Source organism: Elephantulus edwardii, unplaced genomic scaffold (genome assembly GCF_000299155.1).
Source record: "Elephantulus edwardii isolate Elephantulus edwardi_28Jun2011 unplaced genomic scaffold, EleEdw1.0 scaffold00348, whole genome shotgun sequence".
Taxonomy (NCBI): Eukaryota; Metazoa; Chordata; class Mammalia; order Macroscelidea; family Macroscelididae; genus Elephantulus; species Elephantulus edwardii.
In genome coordinates, this window is record NW_006400098.1 from 1379420 (window position 1) to 1402998 (window position 23579).

The window sequence follows — 23579 nt, forward strand, 5'->3', positions numbered from 1 at the left end:
CCTTGCCTCCAAGGAGCCACCTGGTTTAACCCTTTACAGGACAAATCTGTTTTCCTAGCAGTCCATGGTATTCTCAATACTCTTCCCCAGCACCACAGCTCAAAGGCATCAATTCTCCTTCTGTCCTCCTTGGTCATTGTCCAACTCTCTGATACTAGCCAAATTAACAAAGTTTATTCCAAGTTCAAACGAGGGCCCTCATGGACTGAAACGGCAGCATCCATGTGAGAGCCCCGGACAAAGCCAACTTTTCCTTTTATACCTTTTTTACTTCTTTGTCTAACAAATTGAGCTATCGTTGGCTATTTAGAGCAGCTGGTATCATGGCTTGCATTCAGTTTGACCATTGCACAGGAGGGGGGTAGCCTGGAGACTTGCTGGGGTCTGATTGGTGAGTAGTTACCTTTAGGTACAGGAATTCAGGGAAGTTTTTTATGCCTTTACAAAGAATGTCATTTTGCCTCTATAAGATAAGGTAGCCATGCAGGCAGGAGGAGGGGGAAGGAGGGGGAGCAGTGCACTTGGTCCGAAGGAGGAGGGGCAGAGGTAGCTACACTTTAGCATAAGCTGAGGTTTGATTTTTTTTTTTTTTTCTTCTTACGGGCGGGGCTACCTGTCCATACCACAAATGCTGCTGCTGCTAGTGGCTGCTCCTGAGTCCATGCCAACTCGTGATGACCTCAAGCTTTGGAGGGTTTTCAGACTAGAATCCTCACATTTTTTGTCCGAGTTTCCCCTTTACTGCTGGGGGTGTTTTGAAGTCCAGCTTCAGGTCTGCACTTCAGTTCAGATCATCTCCACCACCTTCGCTAAGGTCAGCTGAGGTCTCCATACGAATGCTGGGCTTTCATAACTCCCTGTCCAGTTTCTACTTGCCATGTTTCCACCTCTACCTAAAACCCATCACACTTGCTGTGCTCCTGTGAATTCCAACGACTCCCAGAAAGAGGTGACCTATCGTTGTCCTGCAGAGCAGCTCCTGGGTTTGAACTTCTGACCTTGTGGTTGGCAGACCAGCCTGTTAGACACAACCGCAAGGACTGGTATGTCTGAACACTCATGGACACACACGTGTGTGTGCGCGCGCACATTCAGATCTACCTTCTCTGACATAGATTTTACAGTAGCACTGAACCTTGATAATGCACATGGCTAAGAAAACGACAGCGCGAAGGTAGACAGCTCAGAGCCACCTAGCGGAGCCGTGGGAGAAGATCCCGATTTGCTTCTGAAAGGTCTTGAAAACGCAGTGGGGCAGGTGTCCTTTGAATGCATGGGCTCCCCAAGAACCAGGTCAGCAACAGCTGCCGTGTCAGGGGCTTGGTGGCTCTTCACTGAGGGGTGGGTGAGGGGGTGTGTCTGGCTCTGCAGAGTGTTTATCAACACCCTTGACTTGTCCCCACTAGATGCATGTTCCATTACCCCATCCCACCCTTTGCTGCAGAAGGTCAAGGACTACAGCCTCCTATATGGACTAAAGCTAAATGTCAAGAAAACAAAGATTCTCACCACGGGGCCAATTGGCAGCATCAGCATGGATGGTGAAGAGATTGAGATAGTTAACAGTTTCAATTTACTTGCCTCTACAGTCAACACTCTTGGTAACAGCAGCCAGGAAATCAGGAGACGAATTGCATTGGGAAAGTCAGCTGTGAGGGACCTCTCAAGAGTACTGAAGAGTAACAATGTCAGGCTGGAGACTAAGGTGCGCCTGATCCGGGCTATAGTCTTCACAGTTACGTACTATGCATCAGAGAGTTGGACAGTGAATAGGGCTGATAGAAAGAGGATTGATGCCTTTGAGCTGTGGTGCTGGAGAAGAGTGTTGAATATACCATGGAATGCTGGGAGAACAAACAGGTTTGTCTTGAAGAGGGTGAAGCCAGAGTGTTCCCTGGAGTCAAGGATTCTGAAGCTTCGTCGGACATATTTTGGGCATGTTGCAAGGAGGGACTGGTCCTTGGAAAGGGACGTCATGTTTGGCAGAGTGGAGGGCCAGCGAAGGAGAGGAAGACCTTTGGTGAGATGGATTGATTCTGTGACTGGGGCGGTGGGAATAAGTGCGTTTGAGATGGCTAGGTTGGCACAGGATAGAAGAGCGTATAGAGCTCTTGTACAAAGGGTCGCTATGAGTCGCAAGTGACTCGATGGCACATAAGAACAACCCCTTGCTAGATTGTGGTAACCAAAAAGATTCTCCCCATTGCCACGTTCTGTAGGACTCAGAGTTTGCCCCAGTGGAGAATCCGTGTTAGGGTACTTCCTTGGCAGCCTGGGCTGTGCTCTGCGATCTTCCGGGAGCTTCTACTGCATGAATGTCCTCCGAGATCCTGGCTCCGCTATGGGGTCTGGGATTGCTTCTGGTCGTGTGAGTTCTTGAAATCTTGCTGTCAGGTGGGCCACAGGGATCCTGTTCGAGGAGGAAGCTCACAGGGTGTTCCCAGTCCGTTTTCAGGGGAGCGGTTGCCAGTGGTAGCTCACAGCATCCCTGGACGGGTCAGACAGTTAAATCTTGAGGTTAGTGGACGATGAAGTCAGATACTGCCCTTCCTGGGAACCCCGCATTTCTAGACAAGGCTCACACATGTCCCAGATGGAGAGACATAGCCCAGGACAGTGCTGCCTCGTGGGCTGGCCACCTGAGCACGGGCCTGCTGGGCACTAGGAACACAGCTAGTGCACCTTGAGGTCTGTGCTTCTGACAATGTGGTTTGTGCCTTCACTGATAAACTAATCCTTACTCTGTCAACAAGAGAGCTCCGGTAGCCTTGTAGAAAGGAGTGGGGCTGCCAATCCACAGGCATACGGTTCAAATCCACGAGCAGATCCATGAGACAGAGTCTCTTCCCGTGTGGCTTGTCACCTCTGAAGACCCACTGACAGGTCAGCTATGTGTCGGTTCCGACCAGACGGCGACAGACAAACGAATGAATGCAGGAAGGACTTCCACTGTGCCCTTGAGCATGGACTCGTGGCAATAGCAGACCAGCTCCATTCCCCCCAGTGAGGGACCTTGGGTGTCCTGGTCACACCTTCTCGCTCAAAGCCACCACCAGCTTCGCAGGGGAAAGGTTGGCAGTCTTCTCCCACACGGTTGACACCCTCTGAAAACCCCCAGGAGGGTCAGCTCTGAGCTCTGACTCACAGCATATGGTACTGCTAACATAGCAAACCCATCTTCAAACTGGAATCTCCTCTCATCAGAGGGTTAGGATTTACGTCTCTGGAGGGGCGTCGTGTGATCTCATTAAGCTAAGGCAGAGCCCTGTTGACAATTACATCTACAAACATAGTAGTCAAGAGGCCAATGTGTGTATATATATATATATAGAAAATACAATATATATTATGTATTATGTTACCTAAATGTGTGTTGTACATGTTGTACGCTGGACTGCTAGGAAAACAGATTCATCCTGGAAAGGGTTAAACAGGGTGGCTCCTTGGAGGCAAGGATTCTGAGGCTCCGTCTAACATACTTTGGACATGTTGTGAGGAGAGACCGGTCCTTGGAGAAGGACATCATGCTTGGGAGGGTGGAGGGACAGCGCAGGAGAGGAAGGCCCTCTATGAGGTGGCCTGATTCAGTGACTGCGATAATTGGCATGGGAGTGTCAGAGACAGTGCGATTGGCACAGGACAGAGCGGAGTTTAGGGCTGTTGTACATGGGGTCGCTATGAGATGCAAGCGACTCGATGGCACATAACAAAATGTGTGTTACATGATACATATTACATAGTATATATTATAACAATTGTGTAATTATGTATTTTATTTCTATATATATACTTAAATTCCGTTTCTCCGGTCTAAAATTCCATCAGATTTTGAAATAGATTTTTATATTGATAATATTTATATTTGTATTTTTTATTTCCATGTATACATATATTGATGGCGCACCAGTCAGATACTGTGTGTCGTTTTGAGTTTTGTCTTTTTAACAAATGTCCCAGTTGTGTGTCTCCTCTGTTGTGACTTCCAGTCTGTCTTGACGGGTTAAACTCACTGCTGTCAGGTGTGTCCCTGTTCACTGCCCTCTGAGCAATGGGACTGACTCTTGGGGTCCCCAGGGCGGTCAGTCTTAGTGAAAACAAACTGCCTCATCTGTTTCCCTCGGAACAACTGGTGGGTTCAAACTCACAATCCTGCAGTTAGTGTCTCAGCACTTAGCCCTCTAAGCCAATTGGAATCCTTGCCTTTCATAGACCGGTGAGGTTTTAACTCCTCTCACCTCTGCAGATTACAAATTTGAAGATAGCTAAATGAAATGAAATTCTGAAACCTATAATTACTTGCATCTAAAAGATTTCACCCACCCTCTCCTTTCTCTTTTACAGAAATGTCGATGAAACTCTTCGTAGAAATAGGGTCAGACGGTAAGTTACCTCATTTATAAGCCTTATCTTGAGATGGGGGAATTCTGACTTGCTTCAGTGGCGTGAAATACAAGAACCCCTTTCTAGTTTGAAGGAGGAACTGTGGGCCAGCAGGTGGTGGTGTGTACGCTGGAGTTAGAACCGACCCCTAGTGGACCCTCTGGGGGGGTTTTCAGAGGCAGTTAATCACACGGGAGGAGACTGCCTATCCTTCTCCTGCAGGGCACTGCTGGCCTCGAACCATGTGCCTTCAGGATTGCAGCACAGCTTCTTGCCACTTAAAGCTAAAATGAGAAAATGTCTTTACACCTCTTTGCCGTCACATAGGCGCCAACTCTCAGCTGACCCTCCAGCGGTTTTTCAGAGTCTTGTCTTCTCACCGAGCAGGGGGGATTTGAACCACTTGGTTCTGGGTTGACGGCACAGCTCCTTACCTCTGGGCCAGCAGAGAGCTCCCTGGCATTTGTAATTGTGTACTGTCAAGTCGGAACCAGCTTGCAGCTTTCCCTCCAGGGGAGTCTGGAGGTAATTTAATCAAGGGAGAGAATATTACCTGTCTTCTCTGGAGCTGCAGGTGAATTCATACCACATGTTTAGTGCTTATACTAGAAATCGGTAAATCCGTGCATGTGCAGGGAAGATACAGTTCGCCTGTCCTTTGCGTGGGGGTCAGCTGGATTGCATTAAAAGGTGCCGTTGACATGCGTGTTAACCAGAACTCTGATGGTTCAAGTGCACACAGAGGTGGCTGGTGAGGACCCACAGATGACCCGCCAAGGAGTTTTTAGAGGCAGTAAAGTTCACAAGAGGAAACTGCCCTTCTTCCTTTTATAACGCAGCTAGTGGATTTGAACCTCGTGCCTTCAGATTGGCAGCACAGCTTCTTACCACTAGGCCACCGGAGCTCCCTGTAGGCAGAAAAACATGCCCATTGATGCTCTGAAAATGACCAAAGGATCTAGTGCTCTAACAATTCCACACCTGGGTGGCCCTGTCCTTTTCATAGCCCCCTCCCCAAGCCTGGGTCCAGGATGCTGGCACAAAGTGGGAGGGGGGCGCGTTGACTCTGGGAAGCTCCCTGGGAGCTCCTGCTGCGGCGGGATCTAACTGGGCGTCTCTTCCCGTTGTTTCTGCAGCCTTTTTAGTCTGCATACACCGTCCGTGTACTTTGACCCATTCAAAGACTCAGTTACCCAGAGTGAATGAATAACCCCAGACGTAAAAATGGGGATTTACTTGACCTTTTTACGAGGTTGGAGACTAAGGCGTGCCTGATTCAGGCCGTGGTCCTTGCCATCACTTGTTATGCATCAGCGAGCTGAACAATGATTAGGGAGGATAGGAGAGTTGATGCCTTTGAGCTGTCGCTGGAGAAGAGTAATGAATATACCATAGACTAAAAAAAATGAGCAGGTTTGTCCTGGAGAGGGTGAAGCCAGGTTGCTCCTTGGAGGTAAGGAATATGAAGCTTTGTCTGACATACTTTGGGCATGTTGAAAGGAGGGCCCAGTCCTTGGAGAGAAAGGTCATGCTTCAGAGGGTGGAGGGACACAGCGCAGGAGAGGAAGGCCCTCAGTGAGTTGGATTGACTCACTCGTTCACTGGGATTATGGAGATGGGTGTGTCAGACAATAAGATTAGCTCAGGGGTGAAGTCTCTCTCGGGGAGGAGTGATAGGGAATGGCAAAGGACATACTGACAAAGGAGATTAATCAGAACTGGCTTTGACAAGCACTGGCAATTGGACAATTAAAACAGACATTGGTGGGGCGAGAAGAACGAACTGGAGAGGAGGGTAGAGAAAACAGTGCAACAATGAATGAATGAGAACCCAAAATCTCTGTAAATGTTCATTAAAACTAATAAAATTTAATAATAATTTAAAAAATTGGCTCAGGAGAGAGCAGGGTTTCGGGTAGTTGTACATAGGGTCGCTGTGAGTCTTTAATATCTTTATTGATTTCTCATATACTTGGATAGTCTGTTTCATATGCATTGTTTTATACAAGCTTTCATTTACATTCTATTTCCTACAATCATTCATATATGTTCTACCTGACATTTTTTATACTGGTTTATTTACAAAAATTCAAATCCTGTTTTCCACACCAGATCCTTCCCATTTCGCTCGGCACCCCCCTCATGAAATTGTGCGAGCCTACAATTAACCCTCCACCTAACCTCCCCCCTTACATCTTCCTACTCATTTTACAGTAGTCATTGTTAGATACAGTATTTGTCCTTATGGGACAGAGTTAGTTCACTCAGCTTAATGCTCTCCAGTCCCTCCCAAGTTAGGTAGTAATTTGCAGAATGGACTTTTTAATCTGATTTTTAACAGCACACAAAACGCCGAAGGTGGCGTAGGGATCAGCAGAATGTCCATGTGAGTTGGGCGTCTGTCGAGTTTGACAGCTGGTCATGCTTTTAAAGAATTGGCTCAGTCCAAAAAGTAGCTGTGTCTGTCTCAGACACCCGGGATTTCCCTTCTGCTTATGACCCACAGCGTCTGTAAGCTGATGGAAGGTCCTAGGAATCAAGGACTGTCTGCTGGCTGGAGTTGAGCAGCTCCACTCTCACAAGCCTGTCATGCACCTTTTTCTTTCCTCTTCAGATGAAAATGAGACCACGATAGAAAAAGAGCTGGAGACGGAAGAACAGATAGAAGAAGAGGAAGAGATAGAAGAGCCAGGTTGGTGTAGAGCCTGGAATGTTGAGACTGAAGCCTGCCCTTCCGTGCCCTGCTCTCCATGCCTCCTGGGAACTCCCTCTTTCAAATCTCATTTTCTGACACTCTGCTGATTGTCTCATGAACTATGCTCCCTTCCCATAAGTGCTTTCAAGCATGACTCAGTGAACAGATCTGAACGCTATTCTATCCTGTGCTGTCTTTATGTCAGATACACTCCAACTATAACAGCAGTCCCTGTGTCTGTCTGGTTGAGGGTTCTTCCCCTTTCATTGTCCCTCCACTTTCCCAAGCTGATGCCCCTCTCCAAGGAATAGCCTCTCGTAGCAAATTGCTTGAAGTATGTGAAACAAAGCTTTATCATCCTTGCCTCCAAGGAGCGCTCTGCCTATTCTTTCTCCAAGACTTTTCTCCACACTGCTTGGAATGTTGGTGTCTTTCTGTAGACGGTACTAGATCTCTCTTGGTTCTTGTCTGGTATCTCAGTCTGATAGACAGTCGTGAATTGGGGCTGTTAGGATCCTCTGTGTCTTGGCTTTCTTAGGACTTTGTCTGCCCCAGGAGCAAAGATGAGTAACTAGTGTGTTGTAATTTTTCTGTTTGTGAGAATGGACTGAACGCAGACCCGTTGGACAGATAACCTCGTCAGTGCCGTGTTCTGCAGGGTGCAAGCATTTTTCCGCTCGCCTGACATAAGCTCACAGCTGTCCGAGCTGCTGCTTTTTCAGACTGCTTAGAAAGTTCTTACCAGAGCAAGAAAAGTACAAAGTTCTCAGAAAAGCAGAGTGCTCAAGTCAAGGGGTTAATTTGGCACACAACATCAGGGTGGCACCCACTCACAGGTGACCTTCTGGCAGGTTTTCATAGGCTGTAAATGGTGCGGGAGGAGGTAGCCCATCTTTCTCTTGCTGATGGTGGATTTGAACCCACATGTGTCTTGAGTTCACAGGGCAAGTCCTTACACGAAGCCTAGTAAGTGGTTTTGTTTGGCTTTTAAAACTTAAGAATATTTTTTACTACTATTGTTGGTATATAATGTTACGTATTGTTTCTTTCACGTGCATTTTATACAATCACATGAATGAACAAAATCCTGACTGTATAGAACCCCAGCATGATAGATAAAATCAGTCCTGAGCATGACAGACGGTGGGTGATGCGGACTTGAGAATCATTGCAGGGTCACCCTGAACTGCAGTTGGGCTCACACCAGGAATCCTGGCCCAGCCGGGCCGACGTCTGGCCAGCACAGTTGGTGATGCCAGCTTTTGTCTTGAACAGGGTCGGTGGAGATCGAGGAAGAAGACCTCGTGAGCCTAGACGCGGAAGAGAGTTGGGCGAAAACCAGGCCAGGTGAGCCCCGTGCCTCTCGGGGGTGGGCCTGAGCTTGGTTTTGCAAAGCTCTCATCCCCTGACCCTCTCCGTTCTGTCTGTCCCCTGCCTCCCCCCTTCGTTGAAGATCATGAAGACAAATATAAGACCATCCTGAAAAAGAAGTACCAGCAAATCTGGAAGAGTCACTTCTGCCCGGGCCTCTCGGAAAACCTCAACGTGGTGCATCACAAGTACGAGATGCAGATCCCCTTCTGCAACCCGCGCTTGCCCACGGGGCCCTTCCCGCACACGGTGGTGCTGTACGGGCCGGCGGGCAGCGGCAAGACCACGCTGGCCAAGAAGCTGGTGCTCGACTGGGCGGAGGACAACCTGGCCAAGCCCTTCAAGTACAGCTTCTACCTGGAGTGCAAGCGGCTGGCCCGGCTGGAGCCGTGCTCGTGCGCCGAGCTGCTGGCGCAGACGTGCCCCGAGCTGGAGGCGGCCGTGCCCGAGCTGCTGGGCCGGGCGCAGGGCAGCCTGCTGCTGGTGCTCGACGGCTACGACGAGCTGCGCTTCGCGCCGGGCGCGCTCATCCGCGACATCTGCGGCGACTGGCGGGAGCGCAAGCCCGTGGCCGTGCTGCTGAGCAGTTTGATGAAGAGGAAGCTGTTCCCGCAGGCCACGCTGCTCATCACCACGCGCCCCAGGGCGCTGCGCGAGCTGCGGCTCCTGCTGGAGCAGCCGCTGCTGCTGGAGGTGGAGGGCCTCACGGAGGCCGAGCGCAGAGACTACTTCTGCAGGTACTTCCAGGACGAGGAGCGCGCGGCGCAGGCCTTCGACTGCATGCAGGCCAACGCCGCCCTGTTCAGCATGGGCATTGCGCCCATGGTCTGCTGGATCGTGTGCACGTGCCTGGAGCGGCAGCTGGCCAAGGGCGAGGACCCCGCGCCCACCATGCAAACCATCACGTCACTCTACTTGTACTACCTGTGCAGCAGCTTCACGGAGGAGGCGGCGAACGCCTGCCCCCCTTGGCCCCTCCAGGCCTCCCTGAAGGCCGTGTGTTTGCTGGCCGCCAAGGGCGTGTGGAACCACATGGCTGTGTTCGACGGCAATGACCTGGAGGCGCTCAGGCTCCAGGAATCCGACCTTGACCCCTTCGTGGCCAAGAGCATCCTTGTGAAGGGCAAGCACGATGAACGCTGTTACAGCTTCGTCCACCTGAGCGTTCAGGAGCTGCTCACGGCCCTGCTGTACCTCCTGGAGGGCGACCAAGGCGACAACACGCTGAGCGGGGACGTCGGGGGGCTGCACAAGCTGTTCTGCAAGGAGGAGAGACTGCGGAACCCCAGCCTGAACCCCGTGGTCTTCTTCCTGTTTGGCCTCTTGAACGAGAAGAACACCAAGGACGTGGAGGTGGCCTTCGGCTGCCAGCTGTCCCGGAAGGTCAGGCAGGACATCCTGGGCTGGCAGGTGGACTCTGAAGAGGAGCACACCTTCTCCACAATGGCCATGAAAGAGATCCTGTACTGCCTGTACGAGGCCCAGGCGGAGGAGCTGGCCAAGAAGGCCATGGCCAGCTTCAACGAGGCGGTGGTGCACATCAAAAGCGAAACGGACCTCCTCCACGCGGCCTACAGCCTGAAGCACTGTGAGAACTTGGAGCGGATCTCGCTGCAGGTCGAAAGGGGCCTGTTTCTGGAGAATGACGAGTCCTCGAAAGCTCAGGACAAGAGGTAAGGACTCAGCTTTTTTTTTGTCTTCTCGATTTCACTGACTGCATTTTGTAAGAAGTCAGAACTGCACAGTTTTGGCAGTAGCCATCTGGAACTGCCAACTCCTGCCGACTGCCTTTACTGTGTGCTGCTGTCAGGATTTCAGCCAGTTCTTCACTTGGCAGGCTGAAAGTTCAAATCCAGGGTGCAGGTTCTGGGGAAGGCTTTACGGCCAGCTCTCGAGGTAGGTCCTTGCGTCCTCCAGCATCTGTGGGTTCAGCGTGTCTCAGAACCCTCCGGGTCATGCTTGGCCTTCCTCTGTGTCGAGTTTTGGACCAGGGGCCAGAGGAATCGCTCCACTCCTGGCTGCCTGTCAAGGCCAGATCATGCAGGGTAACTCCGCTGACGGAAGGTGAGAGCTACAGTGACAGAAGGGTGTTGAACACCACCCTGAATCCTGACTGTTGCTTGCTTTGTGATATTTGCCACAACCGACTCCAATCAGAGATCGCCTGTCCTTCTCCACAGGGGGAGCTGCTGGATTCAAACCCTCTGCCTTGGGGAACGCAGCACAGCTTTGTTCCACCAGGCTGCCACCAGAGCTCACTTTGTGGGGGCGGACATGTCCACTCGCGCCCTCTGCACCCTGTGTGCTGAGCCAAGCATCTCCAGGGGGGTTTTCCAGGCTGCCTTTACAGAACAGAACCTATATAGGTGGCTTCAAACAACTGACGTTCTGGCTGGTGGTCAAGCATTTCCCTGTCCCCCCACGGGCCTCCCTGCTTTGCCCTTGGACTTGGCACTGTTCCTCTCGACTTTACTTCCTGCTTCACGTCCAAGGTGTTGGCAGCATGGAGTGAGTTAGGAACGGAAGCTTGGGAACTTGATCTTGTTTTGAAATTTCTTTTCTTTTGAGGAAGACGAAGCAGCCACCTCTGTCTTGCTGATACGTTGGTCTAACAGAATCTCATCTGTTAGACCTATGTCTTTTGCCAAACTTTTCTGGGCAGTTCTGTAGGCCATACCATACGCCACATGGATGAGATCTGTGAACAGACTTCAGTGCTTCTAGACCACAGATGTCTCTAACAGCCCTGGTAGCAGCTGCTGAATGTTCCTCTCTGGTTACCTGTCTGCGTACTTGCCTGAAGAATCTCTGGCATCATCGTTTGTAACACAATGGTCAGAGGTTCAAATCCACCAGTTGCCTTGTCACAGGCGGATGACTGTCCTGCCATGAACATTTACAGCCTCAGAAGCCCACTTGAAAGTTGGAAGAGTAGCGTTGACTCAGTGGTAGTCGTCTTGTGAGGGCTGTCCTTCCTAGGACCCCTGGTGGGACAGTGCATTAAGTGGTGGGCCGTTAACTGAACAGTTCCGTAGTTTGACCCCACCAGCTGCCCAGCAGGTCATAGATGCGGCGATCTGCTTCCGTTAAGGATCACGTGTCAGGACTTGGTGTCTCTTTATAAAGGGCCGTTTCACTATGTGTGAAGGAGTCTTCATATGTTGGGTATGTAGATGGCTTCTACTTGACTCAAACAGTGGTGCAGTGTGAATTGATACGCAGGGTTTTTGCTTGGCTTTCAAGCCATGCCGTTCCTAACTCGTTGAGTGGGGTCAGTGCCTGCTCCCCGGGACTCCAGGGGGGAAAGGCTGGGAGTGACCTGCAGGGTTTCTTTGTCCAGCCAAGTGGCAGTCTGTTTGATGGTGGTAATGTGTGGAGTCAGAAGGCTTGGCGTGAATCACTTGGGCCCACAAGGCTCTTTGTGTACTTGGTGATACTTGGTCCATGCTGTCACGCCTGTGAACTGAACCCAGCCCTGTCCAGTCCAGTGCTTCACGTCCACCACACCCGAGCCCATTGCTGTTGGCACTGGCAAGCCACCTCGGTGACGATCTTCCTTTCCCTCAGCCCCCTCCTTTGAGTTGAATCTGTTTGCTGGAGGTCTCTGGTCGGTGCAGATGGGTGATGCGTGTGGCCGGTCATTGAGGTTTGAGGATTGGAGTCTGTAGAGGTGGATTCTGTGGGAGAAGGTCGCTTGTGATCAAAGGCCAGTGTCTGGACTCCCTTGTGGTCCGAGGTCCGCTGACTCATAGGGGTTCTCCGACCTGGTTATCAGGGACTGAAGCCACAACAGTCCTGAGCAGATTTTGCATAGTTGTCAAGTACCAATATTCTGTCTCCAGAGACACTCGCCGCACACTCAACCACAACTCTCTCCCCGTCTCTTCCCATCCAGGCACAGGCTGGACAAGCGTGCCCTGTCTTTCTGGAGGGAACTTTGCTCTTTATTTGAGTCAAACAAGAAACTGGAGCTTCTGGAAATGCAGCCAAGCTACATCAGTAAAACCTCCGCGAAAATATTGGGGAGACAGATCGCCTCGGGCTCCAGCTGTCAGCTCCGCAAAGTCGTGTAAGTAGCATCCCGGAGCCCTGGCCTGCAGGCTGGAGTCGGGTTTCCTGACAGGCCGGGGTTCGAATGCCGGTCCCAGAGGTGATCTCGGGCTTGAGTCTGTCTGCTGGGAGACTCCGTCATCTTGATGGCATGTGACACTGTAGTTCTGACAGCCATGGGGCACCATAGGAGGACAAGGATGAGCTTTTTAGTCTGATCTGGGAGAAATCGAGGGAGTGGTTTTTTGAGATTTTAATGGAAGTTTAGAGAACTTGAATTTTCCTGCATTGTTGCACATTGCCCTCCCTGCCCCCCTCAGTTCACTTTTCTCTTAAAAAAAAAATTTCACTGTTGTAAAATTCCCGACCTCAGTCCACTTTACTGTGCTGTTATTCTGCACTGTTGTCATGCAAATAATACCTAATCATATATTCCTTTTAAGCAGTTCTTTGCCTCATGTTGCCATGCAGTGTATGTTACTTACCCCCTCTTTTCTCAGTCTATCCTAACCCTGATGTAATTCTTTTATCACAGAGGCAGTATGAAGTATTTGTCCTTTTGTGATAGAGGTACTTCATAGAGTTCCTTCTTTTTCAGTGCTACGTACTATTCCATTGTGTGGGTTGTTTTCATCCCTTTGCTATTAGGAACTTTTCTATTAAGAAATCTTCTCTTTCAGCAGTTCATGCAGGTTGACGGTGCAAATCTCACACTACAGAGCATCCTCATTGACACGTTTCTGTGCCGACTGCTTCCGTCCGTCCTTGGACGTCCATCCAGCCTTCTGAGCTGTGAGGGCACTTGGGTCCCTTTTTGATTGGCTCATGTGTCGAGGAGCACCCACCTCCCTAGTGGTGGTCATCTTTGGAGGCCTTTGGTTAAAAGGTGTTGAAAAGCGATGTGATCTGTTCTAGGTCACTGAGGACTAAACTCTTGGGGGGCCTGTCTCTTGGGAAAGTTTTGATCCAATCAGTGACACGTACAGGGTTGTATTCCTAAACTCTCCTGTCCATCAAGTTGGAATCCACTCATAACTGGCCCTCTTAGGGGTTTGCAGAGGCTGTAAATTGTACGGGACGAGATGTGCCAACTAGGTTGCTCCTTGGTGGCAAGAATTGTGAAACTGTCTCACATACTTGGGGCATGTCTCCAGGAGGGACTCGTCCTTGAGGGACGTCATGCTTGGAAGGGCGAAGGCATCGATGCAGGAGAGAAGACCCTAAATTGAGATGGATGAACACAGTAACGGGGTAATAAGGTTGGTGTGTCAGACAGTGAGACTGGCTCAGGACAGGGCAGGGTTCCGAGCTATTGTTCATAGCATAGGTAACGAGTCCTGGTTTTACTCAGTGGCACATAATAAACAGTTGTCGGGGAGCTCTGGCCTCGTGGCAAGGAACGGCACTGCATTCCCCAAGGCACATGGTTCAAATCCACCGGATGCTCTGAGGGAGAAGGATGGACAATCGCCCATGAGATTGACTGCTTCTGAAAACCCCCAGAGGGTCAGCTCTGGGTTGCCTGTGACTCGATGGCACCCAGCAGGGCTGTGTTAACCAGGGTTTCCAGCTTGTTTGGGCTGGATGTCTCCTTACTGGGGCATGGTGTACGCTACTTGGAGGCAGCTTGTTTTGTTGGTTGGGTTTTAATTTTGCTTCGTTTACATACATTGTGTGTTATACTGGTCTTCATTCGCATGTGTCAATCATTCTCGGGCATGGTTTTTTAAAATCACCATTGGAACTTGTTCCTCATTACCCTGTCTTTTTGCCCTGACTTTGCCAATTTTCTTCCCCCTCTGCCTCCGTGCAAACCCCATGGTTTCACTGCTACACATCCTCGCCCCTCTGCTCCTCCTTCCCCTTGCCTTGAGTTACCATACACGTATTTATCCGTTTATTTTCGCCATTATGGCTTTAGGCAGTATTTGTCCTTACAAGACTGAGGTAGTTCAAGCAGCATAACACTCCGTTGCCTCTCCTGAGTTGACCTCGGTCACTAGATGCTAACAGCACACGTAGCCCTCCATGGCTATGACAGGGGAGACTCTGTCGCTCTCTGATTGTCCCTAAGGGGTCTCTAGCCTCTGAGAACCACCAGAGTAGAAAAGATGGACAGTGCTGGGCTGGGACACCACGTAGACAAAAGGCGTTGAGGAATCAGTGGTAGAACCCAGGACTCCCAGGCTTCCTTCTCTGCCCACTTGCTTTAAGCCAAGCCGCCACCCATCCGTGGGACCCTGGGAATTACCCTCACGTTAAGTAGGGGTCTGCAGAGCTTCCAATCTGGAATGGACTAGGAAGAAAGGCCTGGTCATCTAAGCAATGGCCTGAATCCTAATCCTGGTTGGCAAGCCAGCTGTTAAGCAGTTGGAGAGCAGGGACTGTGACTTATTTTTCATTTCAATGAACATCTAGAGATTTTGGAATTGCATTCATTCATTGTTGCACCCTTCTCCCTGCCCCTCCCCCCCCTTAGCTCCTCTCTTTGAAAAGCAAAAGAAAAAGTCCTTCATTGGTACACAGTCCCCCTCCCCACACTTCCCCCAACCCCATATAATTCGCTCTGCAACCCTCATTCCGTACTCTTACGATAAACATAATGCCCTATAATATAATACTTTTAAACTATTCTCTCCCCCACAGACTTCAGTGCTGTAAACATATTTCATCCAGTTTTTCTCAGTCTTACCCCCACCCCGTATCAGCCTCATTCTACAACAGTGGCACCATATAGCATTTGGAGGACAAAGCATTTTTTGCAAAAACATTAAAAAGTGTGTTTGAAAGGGAGCTGCTTCTGTCGGTTTCCCCTTTGCAAAGCCTTGTTAGGAAATTGGATGCTTTTCTGTGCTTCTCCTCTTCTTTGGGGAACACCGTTTGTTTGGGGGTAGGGCCCAGCCTCCCGTCATCGAATGACTTCTAAAGTATCACAGACCTGGGCTTCTATCTAGAGATAATGCAGGAACTCAAGACGTCTCAGAGGTTTGCTTGGGTTTTGGTGTTCTGTTTGTTGTTTTGGTTGTCTCCTAGCCTCAACAACATCTTGCCGTCGGAAGCGTACTGGGTCTTCTGCCTCACCCTCCCTGGAAAAGAGTCCCTGGTGGAGCTGTGCCTGCTGGGTCACCAGGGCCAAGGAAACATGTATGGGATCTGTGACATTCTGAAGCACCCAGCCTGTCACCTGCAGTGCCTGAAGTACGTGCTCCTGTCTGAGAAGGACATCAAGCAGCGCTGGTTCATGACACTTCTCCCTGCGTGGGGTTGGGGGAGATGTGGGAGGGGGTCCGAACCCACCACGTCCGTTCTGACTCCTGGACATGGATCGGCTGCGTTTCCCAGGCTGCCAGTCCTCACAGGAGGGGAGTCCCCGTGTTCCCCTCATGACGTGGCTGGTGGATTCGAACCAGTGACGGTTCAGGGAGCAGGGCAGCCCGTAACCCACTGCTGCTGGTGATTTAGTCGAGTCGTTAACTGGCTTTCTTTGTCTCGTTTGGCCTCTTTGGAGGGCGCAGACGGTCGTGAGCTTGGCTGCTAACTGGAAGAAAGTTAGGATCCACCCAGGGGTTCCCTGGAGGGAAATCTTGGTGATCTAACTCCTAACAGTCACATGACCTGGTGACCTCTGCGGAGCACACGGGGGGGGGGTGTCACCAGGGGTCAGAATCTGCAGGACTGTCCCCTCCCTGAAAGTAGGATGGACTGTTGTGTGGTTGGGTCAGAACCAACCCATAGCTGACCCTTTGGTAGGTTTTCAGAGGCTGTTAATCGCACAGGAGGAGATGGCCCATCCTTCTCCCACAGAGCAGCTGGTGGATTCGAACCATCTACCTTCAGGAATGCAGCTCAGATTCTTAACCACTAGGCACCAGTGTTGGCCAACTTTTTTTTTTTTTATGTGTGTACCATCAAATTGGATCTGACTTGTACAGGAGGCGATTGTTCCTCCTTCAGCAGAGCATCTGGTGGATTTGAACCACGCACCTCTGGGATTGCAGTGCAGTTTCCTGCCACTAGGCCACCAGAGCTCGCCTAAGAGTTGGCCAACTCTTGAAGATGGTGGCTGCGATTGATAGCTAATGTGACAGTCAATTAGCAATTGATAATATGAAGAGGGGCAGTTTGAATGCAACAGCTTTGTGTTCTGCCCCGGTGAACTCGGGGGAGTGGGGGGGGGTCCCCCAGTGGCAGTCTCGTTTCTCCTGCAGCATGGACACCTGCTCCGCCACCAGCGAGCAGTGGGGTGAGTTGTTCAACACCTTGAAGGTGAACCAGTCCCTCCGATGCCTAAACCTCACCAACATCTCCGTCCGCGACGAGGGCGCCAAGCGTTTGTGCAAAGTGCTCAAGTACCCGGCGTGTCCGGTCAGCAAACTGTTGTAAGTCTCCTGGTCACGGGGCGCATCTTCCCCCTTCAATCTGGGGCCACTGTGGACTGGGGTGACCGTTGGAAAGAAGAGCTTAGTGCGCACCACGTACAGAAGTTGGCGACTTAAGACCTCTGGTCTCCTGCGTGGGTGTGGGGTGCAGAGCCCACACTTGATACCCTGCCTTTTCCTCCTCTTTCTGGTGTGGGTCACTAATGGGGGGATAGACAGGGGTTTCCAAGAAGGGACAGGCGAGGACTGACCCTCGGGAACCGCCAGGGTCAGGGCCTGCCCAGGTTCCCACCCTCTGACCGCGTACCTCCCGCAGCCTGGAGAGCTGCCAGCTCACGCACATCTGTTGCAAGGACTTCGCCTCCGCTTTGGCTGCCAACCAGAAGCTGACCCACCTGTGCCTGGCAAAACAGAAGATTATGGACGACGGCGTGAAGCTGCTGTGCGAAGGCATAGCTAACCCCAACTGCAAACTGGTGGCTTTGGTGTGAGTCTCCCCGCTGGTTGCTTCGGTTCATGTGTCTGGCATGTCTGTATACATCCTCTCTTACCATCCACAACCCCCCCATGGGCTCGTGGAACCAAAACCAGCGTGCAGGGAGGGCCGCGTCTGCGGCAGAGCTGCTAGGGAGTGTCACTGGCTAATTTCCAGGGGTAGATCACCAGGATTTCCTTCCCTGGTCAGGCTGGGTTGGGAAGCTCTGCCGAGACCTGTCAGTGGCGTGGTCTCCAGCAGCATGTCATTGGTAGGATCTGTGGAGATGACTGGGGCTCACAGCAGCCCCCGTTGAATAAGGAATCTGGCTTCTCAGCAGCTCGAGGGTGCCTTGGCTCTGGGGTCCTTTTCACTCTGGAGGTTCGTGGTATCCCATTTTGAAATTGCTCTAGCCCTGTAGTTGTAGAAGGGTTTCAAGCATTTGTTCATAGGGTTGGTATGAGTCATGCTCGACTTGAGGGCAATCAACAATCCCTGTCTCTCTCAACTCTGCATCCGTAGCTTTTCCTCATTGTAATTCTACCTCCTTGAAGGCTTCCATGATGACACCTGTCAGGTACCATCAGGTGGGCCGCACCTCCTAGTGACCTTGTTCACGACAGCACAGGACCTTGTCTGACTCAGTGTGACCCTCACCCTCTGCTGTGCCAAAGCCCCGTGTTGGCATCACACAGGTCATCAGGTTGAGAATCGCCCTCTCCCTGGTGGACCCTCGGCTCTTAAAAGCTTTCTTCCCTTGGGGACTCGCCCCTCCTGGTAAAATGCCCCTGCAGTCACACAAACAATCCAACAACTTCCCCGTATCAAGAGCCTTGGACACGCCTTCGACATGCGTCCTGCTACATGAAGTACCGAGATCAGATTCCAGGAGCAAAGGGCGCTTTGCAGGGGGCCATTCTCTCTACAGGACGTTTGTACCCTTGCTGAATCAAAGCACGTAACTCAATCCTATCCCCACCTTTGTGGAAGGCAGGCTTCCTTCCAGGGAAGGCCTGTGTTGTCTGTCCCCACCAGAAACTGATGAGATTGTCATCAACTGGCATCTGCTTGAGAATTGGTTTGAGTTTTGTTTTGTGTTTTTGTTTCATCTGCGTATTACACCATCCCATACATAAACCTATTTCCAAGTCTCCCCATTTCCAAGGTTTTCTTGAAACTGCCAGACTGCACTGCGTTGAAATTCAAGTATGATTCTATTTGCCTTAGCGTTTCTACCGTGATTTGATTCAGAGGGATGGCAGGTTGTATGGCTTTGGCCCGGGGTAGGAGGTGATGGTATGGGGCCACGACACCAAACGAGTTCTCTGCCGTGTGGTTGCCTTGCAGGCTGTGGGAGAGCGGGATAACCGAGAAGGGCTGTCAGCACATCGCCAGGCTGCTGCCCCTGAAACAGACCCTCACCCACGTGGACCTGGGGATGAACAGCATTGGCATTTATGGTATCAGTGCTCTGTGCGAGGCCTTGAAGAACCCGGCGTGCAAGCTCAAAGTGCTCTGGTAAAGCTGCCTTGAACTGTGTTGGAAATGTGGCGCGGGGTGGGGGGGGGCGTGTGTGTGTGTGTCACTGGTCACCCACAGAAGGGAATGGGGTTCAATTCCTGGCCAGTGTCCATGTGCAGAACATGCACTGCCGTTCGCAGAGGCATGTGTGTTACTGCAGTGCTGAGTAGATGGTCAGAATTTCCTGACTAAAGACCTAGTGACGCACGTGTAAAATTCAGCCCTCGGACAGTCTGTGCAGCTCTGTTCGGACACAGAGTCCCCATGATACGGAAGAGACAGCAATGACATCTAATTTGGGTGGAAAGACCTCTGGTCTGCCTTCTTGACTTCTGTGAGCCTCCCTGACTCTTGATATTCTAATATTCTCCTATCTAATAAAGGCTCTGTACAGTTTCTCTGCCCAGAGAACCCTTAACCTACATCTTTGCCTAGTTTCGTTTTTGTCTTGTTCTGTTAAAACTCGCAAGATTTTATTCATTTGCATTTCAGGATGTTGAAAGTCCCCGAAGGCTCCAGCATTACATATTCTCTGTCCAGCGGGCTGAGCAGGAAGGTGGCTCTGAATTTGGCCCGAACCGTGCCACTGTGCCCATGGGCACACAGCTGCCTTTGCCCGGATTAAGCTGGTTTGGTTAAGCTTGCCACCAGGAGTCAGTGTATTTTTTTTTCTCTCTTCATAAACAGAAACACACTTCTGGCCTAAATTGAATTCCGTTTCCGCTCAGGCATCAACACGAACCATTATACACACTGTGTGTCTACCTCTGGTTCCGAGACCGCATTCACAGCCAGCGAAGGTGACCTCGCCAATGTCCCAGACAGCTCTGGTGTCAAAGTCCTGTTTCCAGGAGACCTGCATGGGCTGCAGAGCGGCAGGGAAAGCACTTTGGTCCTTTTGTGCCTTTCCACTCTCCACTTCCTTACTCTTCCTTGACTTGCATTTCTAGAAGACTCTGATACTCGAGCTTGTTACCTCCTACATCCCTCACTTAGACCTGACACGCTCCCTCCATCACCGTTTCTAGTTGTTAGGCTGCGTGTGAAGGCAGAAAAGCTCGTTGCTGGACTCCCAGCATCCACGTGTGTGCCCGGCGTACACAGGGTGATGGCACACGCTGCGTGCACTAACGAATTGTACTTTGTTTCCTCATTAGGTTGTGGGGCTGCAATCTCTCGCCTTTCTGCTGCATGGAACTGGCGTCTGTGCTCGCACAGAACAGGAGCCTCTCTGATCTGGACCTGGGCTATAACTCCCTGGGGCATAGTGGCATCAAGACGCTGTGTGACACCCTGGAGTTGCCAGAAACCTACTTGCAGAAAATCAAGTACGTTCCTTCTTGGCTTTGAGTTTCTTCCACGGTTGGTTCAGAGGGCACAAACGTAAGACTTTATTATCCGAGTGTCTTTGACATTCCCCTTTTCCTCTGTGGTCTTGAGCTAGTTCTCTCATTTGCTGCCTCTGGTGCTTTGGTGAGATGAGTCAGAGGATGAGGGAAGCATTCAATAGGAAACCAGAAAGCTCAATATGAAACAAAACTTTGGACTCGGGGCACTCACTGAGAGCCTGGTCCATAGGGAGGTGTAGTAAACGTGACACGTTTAGCAGTTGGGGTCCACCAGTGACCCTGCAGGAGAGAGATGGACCGTCTTCGGTGACTTTGCAGCCTCCCAAAAGCTCACTGGATGAGTTTGTTTATATGAGAGGAATGACTCAGAAAGGGAGGGTTAGCTTGGTTATGCAACTCGAGAATAAACCAGTGTGGCTGAGTTGTTGTAGAAACTTGAACTGGTGTGTGTTTTGCTGTATGTATTCTCAACAAGAAAATTCAAAACAAAACAAATACCCTATTGAACATAATTCCACACTGACCCCATTACTTTGGATATCATCAAGATTTGGACTAGGTTGGAGAGTTACTGCCTTTGTTTTTCTTGAAGTATTGACTTTTAAAATGTTTTCGTTTTTGACCAAAGCAAAGCCATTTGCTTCCTTGTGTTTTAGGTGAAAGTTTGCACCGCAAAAATAAAACAATATTTATATTTTTAAAAAAAAAAGCTCACTGGAGGGTCAGCTGAGGAAGCTCAGATGCAGGAGCTCATCTTGATCTTGTCTGGGTTTGTCTGGGTTATGTTGGTTTCAGAAGTCTTGGAAAGTCAGTGTCCGCTTAAAAGCATATTCTTGAGAGTCTGCTGTCTGAGGAAAAGAATCTGTACGTGCAGTATCACGTGGCTCTTGGCTAGCTTGTTAGAACGCAGGGACCACTTGCTCTCTTTGTTAGCATGATTCTAAATAGCTAGAATCTCTTGCTAGGAGTGGGGGAATGTTTTAAATTTTCAGATACAACCTGGACCCACTGGTGGCTTAAAATTGTGCAGAACTGAACACAAATCTCAGATAAGATGGACTGTACTAGTCAAAAAGAATATGTGGCCACTATTTTAAGGTGGGGATTTTTTTCCCTTACCCTTGTGAACTGCAAAACCAAACTCTTTGAAAGGCCCACTTCGAAAGGCAATCTTCACTGAGATGGGCCTGTTGGACCATGTTATTTTTAAGCTTTTTTAAAAAAAAAATTTAGTTTATTGTGTATACTGTCAAATCAGATCTGACTGGTACAGGAGGAGATTGCCCCTCTTTGTCCAGCAGAGTATCTGGTAGATTTGAACCGCGTACCTCTGGGGTTGCAATTGTAAGGGTTATTTTCCAGGTCCTGAATCCGAGGGATGCACTGGCCATTCCCTTCTAGACGCCAGTCTCATAGCTGTAACTTGTTGGTGATCCAGGAGCCTCCTGACAGGCTCTTTTGAGTCGACGATACCACTTTTTATTTGCAGTTCTAACATCCTACCACTTTGTTGGACTGTGCTTAATGAAACCCTTCAGGAGTGGTCCCACATGCCGGATTTCACACATTGGTGGATCAGAGATCTTAGTAGAAACTATGATCTTCTGAAAGTAGTTTAACTTGAAGAGCATGAATAAAGCACTATTCTTTCACCTCAGAAGAGCACATTTAGTGTCTTGAAACTACTTGTTTCCTAACAGCAACCAAGATAATATTGACAAAAATAACTACTCAAGTCTAAAGGTTGTATTGGATATATTGTGACTCTCCAATTCTGGTAGTTGCCTAAAACTAGGATTATATTAGACCAATGGATACATAAATTGGTATTTCAAGTGGTATAGCACTTGCCTGTCCATTTGCTGTACAGAGGTAATTCATGGTTGCTGTGATGTTAAGCACTGTGGCACTGTCAAATGCGATAATGGTTACCCATGGTGGGCAGTGTTTGGTGGAGCTTCCCAATTAAAAGAAGCTTGGAAGCAGGAGTGGCATCCACTTCCGAAATGGGTTGCCTTTGGAAACTCTGTGAACTTGGAGAAAGGAAGTTATACAAGTGTTCAGGTCTTGCACTCATAGGGTCGCTATGAGTTGTCTACGACTCGATGGCACTTAACACACAATAATAGGATTGCAAATAATGTGGCAGCTAGTCATTTCGATCTTTTAATTTTACTTTTCTCATGGTGTCATGTCCACATACACAGCGCAGTGTAGTTCCCAGTACCGGTCACTGTCATATAGGGACTCTTGGCTTCCCTCCTGGTGTCAGTTGAACTTTGCTCCATGGATTTTTCAGTAGCTCATTCTGGTTTGCAAGTAGATCTCTAGGTGGGTTATTTTACTCTTATCTGTGGGTGGACTTGGGCCTCACACTGTTGGCTAGCAAAATGCCACCCAAGGACTCCCAAGTATCCAGGATTGCAGGGTGACTCCTGGAAAACTAAGGATGGTATCCCCTGAGGCCAAATAAATGATGGTGACAAACCTAGTATATACTTGGAAGGAGTCTAAAGAATGGGCCTTCCTGACTCTTCAGGAGTATACATTGCATCTATTAAATTGGTAGTCTGAGTCTTGGGGAAAGTCAGCTTGTCAGAGACGTCTCCAAAGTACTGAAGAGCAACAGTGTCAGTCTGGAGACTAAGGTGTGCCTGATCCAGGCCATGGTCTTTGCCAACAATTGCTACGCATCAGAGAGCTGGACAATAACTAGGGATGATGAGAGCGTTAATGCCTTTTGAGCTGTGGGGATGAGTATTGAATATACCGTGGACATGTAGGAGAAAAAGCAAGTTCGTCCTGGAGAGGGTGAGACCGGGCTGCTCCCTGGAGGCAAGGATTGTGAAGCTTTCTCTGACATAATTTGGGCATGTTGCAAGGAGGGACCAGTCCTTGGACATCATAATTGGGAGGGTGGAGGGATGGCGCAGGAGAGGAAGACCCTCTGAGGTGGAATAAGTGACTAGGGTAATAGGGGTGAGTGTCAGAGACAGTAAGATTGGATCAGGACAGAGCAGAGTTTAGGGCTGTTGTACACAGGGTCGCTATGAGTCGCAGATGACTCGACGGCACATAACACGTCTACCCAGTGAGCACTGTGACCTGTTAGTGAGAAACCTCACTGCAGTCCCCAAAGCTCACACTTTGAATCCATCAGCTGCTGCACGGGAGAGGGAGCCTTCTCCAGTACAGTTACCTGCCTCTGAAAAACCTTCCTGGAGGGTCAGCTGTGGGTTGGCCCTGACTCCATGGTCCACAGGCATAGTCTACCAAATACACTATAGACCAGATGGGCTTTAAAGCTACATTCCGTGTGAATTTCTTCAGTCTCAGAGAATGTGGAATAATTGTCCAGC

At 50.0% G+C, this 23579-nt stretch overlaps 1 protein-coding gene across 1 annotated transcript in view; it reads left to right on the plus strand.

Annotated features, from left to right (window-relative positions):
- The window catches only part of NLRP2 (NLR family, pyrin domain containing 2), a 20928-nt gene extending 707 nt beyond the window's left edge, over window positions 1–20221 (plus strand). The window contains exons 2-10 of the mRNA XM_006901874.1: window positions 6995–7072; window positions 8351–8422; window positions 8529–10119; window positions 12342–12515; window positions 15530–15754; window positions 16705–16875; window positions 17192–17362; window positions 18698–18868; window positions 20029–20221. Coding sequence (XP_006901936.1) covers window positions 6995–7072; window positions 8351–8422; window positions 8529–10119; window positions 12342–12515; window positions 15530–15754; window positions 16705–16875; window positions 17192–17362; window positions 18698–18868; window positions 20029–20221 — 2846 coding nt within the window. The remainder of the gene's footprint in view (window positions 1–6994; window positions 7073–8350; window positions 8423–8528; window positions 10120–12341; window positions 12516–15529; window positions 15755–16704; window positions 16876–17191; window positions 17363–18697; window positions 18869–20028) is intronic.
- The last annotated feature ends 3358 nt before the right edge of the window (window positions 20222–23579 follow it).